The sequence below is a fragment of the Carassius auratus genome, chromosome 38 (genome assembly GCF_003368295.1).
Source record: "Carassius auratus strain Wakin chromosome 38, ASM336829v1, whole genome shotgun sequence".
NCBI lineage: Eukaryota > Metazoa > Chordata > Actinopteri > Cypriniformes > Cyprinidae > Carassius > Carassius auratus.
The window spans coordinates 1,650,440-1,659,300 of record NC_039280.1 but is presented as its reverse complement, the minus strand read 5'-3'; the positions used below and the strand labels follow the sequence as shown (position 1 = coordinate 1,659,300).

At 32.2% G+C, this 8,861-nt stretch overlaps 1 protein-coding gene across 1 annotated transcript; it reads right to left on the bottom strand.

Annotated features, from left to right (window-relative positions):
* Positions 1-2,085: 2,085 nt before the first annotated feature.
* Positions 2,086-7,751, bottom strand: cacul1 (CDK2 associated cullin domain 1). The gene is made up of 8 exons (XM_026223396.1): positions 7,431-7,751; positions 5,815-5,941; positions 5,630-5,732; positions 4,539-4,634; positions 4,250-4,352; positions 4,084-4,173; positions 2,900-3,038; positions 2,086-2,827 (listed from the first exon to the last, which is right to left on the bottom strand). Exons 1-8 carry the CDS (start codon positions 7,585-7,587, stop codon positions 2,788-2,790), a joined length of 855 nt encoding a protein of 284 aa, XP_026079181.1. The 5' UTR covers positions 7,588-7,751; the 3' UTR covers positions 2,086-2,787.
* Positions 7,752-8,861: the final 1,110 nt, after the last annotated feature.

The following is an 8,861-nucleotide window of genomic DNA, read 5'->3' as shown; positions in this document are numbered from 1 at the left end:
ACTTCCTATTGATTGGAATTGATTGATTGGATTGGAAATTCGTAATTATTGCCCTGATGGTGAAATAGGGATTTTCACTGCTCTAGCTCTATACTTAACCCTTTGTGCAAATCGTGGTCAAAAGTGACCAGACACCTGTAATGTAACTTGTTTTCTTTTTTTTACTTAAATTAAAATTTTATAATAATTTTATTTTGTATTTTGAGAGAACTTCATGGTTCTAATTAATATTTATGCAATAATTATGATACATTTTCCCATTGAAAATAGGACAACTTTTATTTTTTTCTATTTTATATAAAAAAAAATATATTTTTCATTAATGCAGTATTTCAGGTTAAAATAGAGACTAGTTCTTTAAAATCCAATTTGTCGAAGGCAGAATAGCACCTCCTGGTGAGAGCAAAAAGAAAAACCTGTAATTTCATGGTGTTTTTATACATAATTGTTACTTTTATTAGGTTGTGGTTTTAAAGCTGCAGTAGGTAACTTTTGTAAAAATATATATATTTTACATATCTGTTAAACCTGTCATTATGTCCTGACAGTAGAATATGAGACAGATAATCTTTGAAAAAAATCAAGCTCCTCTGGCTCCTCCCAGTGTCCTATTGCCATTTACAGAAACTCCATCGCTCCCGGTAAAAAATAACCAATCAGAGCTGCGGTCCGTAACTTTGTTTGTGTTCAAAATGTAGAAAAATGTATATAATAAGTGAGTACACCATGAATCCATTTTCCAAACCGTGTTTTTAGCTTGTCCTGAATCACTAGGGTGCACCTATAATAAGTGTTTATATTCGGACTATTTTAGATTGCTTTGGGGGTACCGCGGCGGAGTAACCCAATACCTTTGTGATTCTTCATAGACATAAACAGAGAGAAGTAGTTCCGGCTACGATGTTCTTCCGCAACACGCAAGCATTTCTGTTTATTAACCGCTAGAGCATCAAAAGTTCCCTACTGCAGCTTTAAATGTTTGTTAAGGTATCCTTAAAGACTACTTTTTGACAAGGTTTATATTTTTTGTTGTTTTAAATGTTGATTTGAAGTGTAAGTTTTTGCATCATTATTACTACATTCAAACCTGCACACAGAAAGCATTTTGTTACACAAAACATTACAATTCTATAAAAATGTAATAAATATTAACAGGAACACTTTATTAGAGCTTATCCCTCTGGGTCTGATCTGATTTTAACCTCTCAAAATTGTAAACGTGAATGGGAATATACTTCAGAGATATATTCTCATAAGAATTTCTATGGATGTCCAAAGTGTAATTGAGAAAAAAAAAAAAAAAAAAAAATTATTTTCATAACGAGATTTCCCCCCATTTTCAATTGTTTTAGTCCAATGAAAGATAAGATTTATGTTTATTTTTTTAATAAAAAATAATAATGATGGTTTTCTCTTCAGTTATTTTTTTTTGCACTGCAATACATACACCATAATGCTTTTAGATTTGAACTATAATACAAAACAACAGAAAACGACAAAAACAAGAGATTTCGTATTCAATTTGCAAAAAACATTTATTTTCAAGTGTTCTTCTTGCCATTTTGCTCATTTCATTCACAAGAGGTTATAATGAAATTCTCGTAAAAAAGATTATTTTACACATATAACTGTCTTTCAGCTGAGTTAAACAAAAATGATCCCAAATATGATCAATGTTTCTCTTCTCCTGGCACTGTTTAATCGTTTTTATTAAGACATGTACAATATTAGAATAAAATTATTATATAATGTCTAAATAAAGAAGATATATGGATAACTAATGATATATTTAACATTATAGAAATTAATACTGCTTGTTAATGACTCACTATTAACAATTATTAGCTCTTAAAAATTTTAATGTCAGTCATGCGTTTATTAAAAAAAGTTTTGCTTCCTTTTAGCTTTATAATATTTTTTTATTAAGCCATAAACAATATTATAATAACATTACTATATAATGCTTATATTATACTTTAAATATGAAAATGCATGAATGAAATGGGCATTAACTAATGAACTATTAATCATTATAAACATAATATTGCTTTTTAATGACTTAATGAAATTTATTAAACACAATTCTTGTTTCAGTGTCATGAGTTTATTCCAGACAAATTATTAGCAGCCCTTTACATCACACCTGTCCTTTATCTGAACTGTTTTTCACAAACTTTTGTGCTTCCAGATTCAACATGCGACAAAACAATAAAATAAAATCAACAGCTGTTATAATAAATGGTCGACTTGCATTTTACATTTCACTTAAAAATGAAAAAAGGCAAATAGCCAAAGGCACGTTGTTATTATTATTAGGTAAAATAGTAATCAAGTGTCAACTAAAACGGTTTAAAACTACAGTAGTGAGTCTAAAATAAAATAACTGTGTGAGAATCTGGATTTTAGACACCTTCATTCATCACCTGGTAAGAGATTCATGATGCAACATCATTTCTGAAATCACAGCAAGCCGTATGATTTTATAAAACGACAAAGAGAGGAAAAAGAGGAGAGCCTGCTTCAAATCAAATCAACCTGGAAATATGATGAACACTGTGAAACGAATCCACAACTAGAGAACCGAGGCAATCCCACAAAGGCTGTAGAGTTTTCTAATGCTTCCGTGAACTCTCCAAATAACTGAGAATTCCCAGAGGACTGTGTGAAGAGATGAACGAACGTCTCTGCATCAGATAAAGTCTGCCGTGAACTGATTGTTAATGAAGTATGCAGGCTTAAGTTGCAGCAGCTTGCGGCGAGTCTCATCGTAATCGATCCACTCCTCGGTCACGACTCTTCACTCGCTCGCTTCCTCGACTGATCGCCCCTGTGAAACAGACGTCAGTCACGTGAGTTAACATCATTCACAGACACAGCTCGAGGTTTGCAGACAGCGTACCTGGAGAAACCTTTCTGATGAAGCTCCATCTGCAGTTTCTTATCTTGATCCGCATAAAACAGGAGCTGAGATTCAAGAGCGGGAGGATGGATCTGAGGAATGAATCTGGAGAACAGAGCCGGAGCAAGAGGAACCCAGTCTAAGAAGAAAACAACACGCACATCTCAACAACATCCATCTGGACTTAAAATGCACTACTTTAACTAGTCTGGTGCATGCATATAGTGGAAATTGTTGGCTTGATTTCAATTTTAACTTATTTTCAAACTGCCTTGTGATTATTGTGCATTCAGAACAAATCAAACTGAAAAGTGATTTAATAAAGTAACTTCTTAAAATGCATTTATAGGGCTGTCAGTAATATCTATCCATCTATTAAGGCTGAGTTTGTACAATATATCGATGTTTTCTTTACAAGCAATTCGATACGATGTAATACCATTTATATATTTCGATATTACTTTCATTTTTAGTTTAGTGCTTTAAAATACGTATTTTTTGTTTTTAGATTGTAATGTTACAATTTTAGAACTAAATGTGATTTTAACCCTTTTCTGCACATAATATAAAGGGTTACATTAACTTTATTTGTTTTCATAGCATTTAATATGTATCGTTTGTTTGGACAATATTGGGTGGTAAGTGAAATAAATAATATTAAATACAGATTTTTAAAGTCCAAATTCAAAAACTATAAAATACAGAGATATATATCGGATATCGCAAATCTGGCAAAAATACCTAGTTTTTTTTTAATCAAAACATTTCACCTAGTGAAGTGTGTGAATATATTGTTGTAAATGAATACAAAAAGTCGTGGTTGTCGGATCTTGTGGAACAGGTTCTTCGTGAATTTAAAGAGAGAGAAAAATGTTCTGAGAAAAGCTCCAGCTTCGTTTGCTTGCGGATGACACTTGGATTGATATTTTTTGTGTGCAACTAAAGAGTCCGAACTGTTTTGGGGCCACTGTAAATGTGTTATTATTTTTTTATTTCTTGTAAAGTAGCTACAGCTTCACATACAGATAACGAAACAGAGAAATGTTTGCTTATGCAAATGCTGCATGCACTCGGACACAAAACAAACTCTCTGAAACTGTAACTCAAGGCATAACAAACACAGAGCGATGCATAGAGATATTTAAACGTACACCTGCATTAAAAGCTAAAGAAATCCCTCTCACCTGGCCGGAGGGCATAAAGACCTTTCACAACACTCTCCATAGTTGATGGCTTGACTTGAAACGGCATGGAATGAGCCTTTTTAAGAAGAGCTGAGAAAAACAAATAACGACACTTAAATTAATGTATTTACAAAAAGCGCGAAGACTGTGTTTGATGTGCACTCACGCAGGAGCGTGCCGATGTGTTTCTCTGCGACGTGATCGGAGAAGAGCTTCATCAGATCGTCCCGCAGGTCGCGGTTCAGCTTCGTCTCAATGTAGAACTTGTTCTTTAACAAAACGTAGATTAATGGATATAGAGTTCAGAGTATTTGTAAAACAAGGAACGTTTTATGATAACAATTACATTCAAAAACAGAATTTGGGGATTTTTTTTGTCAGAACAAGGTACATTGAAAGTATTGAAGGACAGAGGCACTTTCAAAGGCATTCATTTTTGAGTTTTGGCATGTTACCATGTAGATGAAGACGGGAACGATGCAGTGCAGAGCGGCTGTGTAGCGCGTCAGAGCCCGGTTAAAGTTTTCTATTAAATCTTCTGCTGGACCGGCCTTCAGAAGAGATGAGACAACAGCTTTACAGTCATTTTTCTCATTTAGGTATTTATTGTAAAAATAAAATTACAAAATTAGAAAAACAATAATAAAGATATAAAATAAATGCATGAATAAAAATTATATATACGACAAATTATCTTTAATCCAGGCATTTATCACTTTACTTTTTTCAAGAAAACAATGCAAAATTAATTTATAAAAATAAAAATATATATATATATATATATATATATATATATATATATATATATATATATATATATATATATATAAAATATCATTTTTATTAATACATACACACACACACATACATACACACACACACACACACATACATATATATATATATATATATATATATATATATATATATATATATATGTATATATATATATATATATATATATATAAATACAAAATAAATAAATATTAATACAATAGAAAATTAAGAAAAATTAATATTTATGAATACATTTTGATACCAAATATAGGCATCACTGCTTTTTCTGAAAAATAAAAATCTACATTCTAAAAACTTTAATACAAAAATATATAAATGAACAATTTAAAAAAAATGTAATTAATGCATTCATTATTTTGATAACAACAGGATTATAAAAATGAATAAAAATAATAGGAAAATAATAAAATTAATAAAAATTAATAAAAAATAAGTAAATACACATTTTAAAAAAAGTTATTTGTATTTTAGACATTAATTCTGCTTATAAAAAAATCAAGTCTTGATTAAAAAAAAATGTTTTGGATAAAAAAAATAAAAAAACAAACGTGAACAGATTACTTAAAATATATAATTTTTTACAAAAATTCTGTAGATCATAATTTGTCATCTATATCAATGTATGAATCCAAACATCATATGACTGTAAAAGAATCAATGATTCGATCGTGGTCGATTTAAAAGCTCCCTTTATTTACCCCCAACAGAAGCACTCTACAAACAGGTTTCAATGTGTGTCTGCACTGACCTGTAGCTCAGAAGACACTTGCTCTAGATGAGACCTGATCTTCCACATCAGATCGTTGTAGAGCAGCTCCGAGTGCTGCTGGCACACACACTTATAAACCTGACTGGAAGAGGAACACAGAAGGACGTATTAAATCTCAGATGAGCAGCACGTTCAGACTCGTTCAGGAGTGAAGCATCACTGACCTGTAGATCTGTTCGTATGAGATGGAGATGTGGTCCATCGGGCTTTGAGTGAGCAGATGCTCAATGGCTCGCTCAAGTTTTGGCCAGTAAACCGTCTTGTATTCTTCTGCTGTCATCACGTTCAAGTCTAGACATCGTCAAACAAGCAGAAGCAACACGCGTGACACTTACTGCTGAAAAACTAGCCTCTATCGCTTACACAAACAGTATTTTGGCAGTATATTGATGGTATCAAACAGTAATACAGTATTGCAGTAATCACACATATATAAAATATTATATATACAGTCTTTCAAAAGTTCGGAATCGAATCAATTTTTTAAAGAATTTAAATTAATACTTTTATTTAGCAAGTATGTGTAAAATGGTTAAAAACGGATGGTAAAGACATGGTGATGCTCTTCTTTCTAAGTTTTTATTCATCAAAGAATCCTGAAAAAAGTATCACAGGTTCAAAAAAAATTAAGCAGCACAATTGTTTCCAACATTGATTATAAATCAGAATTATTTCAGAAGGATCATGTTACATTGAAGAACGGCTGATGAAAATTCAGCTTTGCATCACATAAATGAATTATATTCTAAAGTATAATAAAATAAAAAAAACTTGCGTTAAACTGTAATACTATTTCACAGTATTACTGTTTTTTTTCCCTCTAGTTTTGATCAAATAGCCTTGATGAGCAAAAGATACTTCTTTAAAAAACATTAAAAATCTTGCTGATCCCAAACTCTTATGTAAATAAAAACATATAAATAACAAACATCGTTTAAATTATTTATATTTTGCTTTACAAAAATTTTACACAATCAATACAGTTAATGAGAAGTAATATTTATTAACAAATTTAAATCAGAATAGAGTGCTAGAACAGAATGCTAGAGTTAGAGGGTCAAGTCAACAAATAGATAAAATAGAATTAGAACAGAGTGCTAGAGTTAGAGGGTCAAGTCAACAGATAAAATAGAATTATAACAGAGTGCTAGAGTTAGAGGGTTGTCAACAAATAGATAAAATAGAATTATAACAGAGTGCTAGAGTTAGAGGGTCCAGTCGACAAATAGATCAAATAGAATTAGAACAGAGTGCTAGAGTTAGAGGGTCAAGTCAACAAATAGATAAAATAGAATTAGAACAGACTGCTAGAGTTAAAGGTTTAAGTCGACAAATAGATAAAATAGAATTAGACCAGAGTGCTAGAGTTAGAGGGGTCGGGTCGACAAATAGATAAAATACAATTAGAACAGAGTGCTAGAGTTAGAGGGTCAAGTCAACACAGATAAAATAGAATTAGAATAGAGTGCTAGAGTTAGAGACTTAAATAAAGATTGAAGTGTTTTTAGTTATTTCTAAGAACTCAGCTGCTGGGATGGAGTCGTGCAGCTCATTCCACCAGGAAGGAACAGTTAATGTAAAAGTACGTGAAAGTGATTTTGTGCTTCTTTGAAATGAACAATAAAGTGACGTTCACTTTACGAACACAACCTTCTAGAGTCACATCACATGCAGAGGCAGTGGTGGTTTTGAAGGTAAACATTAATAACTTGACTTTGATGCAAGCAGTTACTGGTAGCCAGTGGAAACTGATAAACAGGGGTGTGTTGGTGTAACTTACGGAACTTGGCGGTGGAGTTGAGCAGCAGCGCAGAAGTGGACTCACAGGTGTCACTGCTGGAGTCGTGGTCCACACACACCTGTGTAGGTGAACACACACTCTCAGCCTGCGCGCGACAGTTATGATTATCATCCTCGACCCCCTGCATCTCCTCCATGCTGCTCCGCACTGAGAGAGCTTTAGCACTCCATGTCAGCTCGAATCCGCTTCAGCTCAGCGATGACCGAAGCATGTTTACTGCTTCAGTTTCACTCCTGGATATTTTGTTGTCAATCCGAAACGAGATCCGACACGGACTTCCGTTAAATGGCGGATGTGTCAGAACAACAGCCCGCGTGTCAAAATAAGAGTCCCTCGTCGGTATAAATATTGAATATTTGATCACATACGTGTATTTAATTTTATTATAGTATTTAATAATCAGTATTTATTTCTTAGCTTGCTATCCCTCAAACGTTATATTTACATTACATTTAGCAGATGCTTTTAACCATAGCGGCTTACAAACGTGACCCTGGACCACAAAACATATAAACGTCATATTTATCATGAATAAATAAATTTACCATTGGTGTATGGTTTGTTAGGATAGGACAATATCTGTCTGGGATACAATTATTTAAAAAAAAATCTGAAATCTGGGGGTGCAAAAAAGAAAAGAAAAAGACCACCGAAGTACTAGAGAAGCATTTAAAACAAACAAAAGAGCAAACATGAAATTAATCTTAATATCTTGCCTTTTCTATTGCAATTTTCTTAGCTTTAAATAAATTGTAAGCAATTAACAACACACTCTATGTCTTAACGAATTTATTATAACTACGGTATATAAATATCAAGCTAAATCAAATTGTATTATGTTGCAAAAAACCCAATACTATATTAATTAAAAATAGTTAATAAAATATAACAAAATTAATAAAATATTACCAATTATTAAGAAATAATTACCAAGTTAATAAGTGATTTTATTAACACAAAAATGCATTAAGTATTTAATATAGGCATTATTCATGTATTTTTTTTCCAACAATATCTTTATTTATTTTCCAACAACCTGACATTTACATATAGCCATTAGAACTCAAACCTCTTGCCCCAAACCCCGCGGAACCTTGTCCATCAGCTGACCAAGACATGACATCACAACACAAATAATTAAATAAAAATAAATAACTAAAGACAAAGGAAATTGAAATACACAATAAAGTAATAAACAAACACTACATAAGTAAATAAAAATGGAGAAATTACAAAACCTACCGTGCACAACCATTCTCACCAGTGTGCACTACACATGAATCAGAAATTCAAAATCAGACAGTACACCTTTTCCCCAAATGAACTGCAGGAGGTTACTTATGGGTCGTCCCCAGATATCTCCCCCAAACAAGACAAGTTTTTATTAGCAAGGAAGTTATTAAAGGGGCC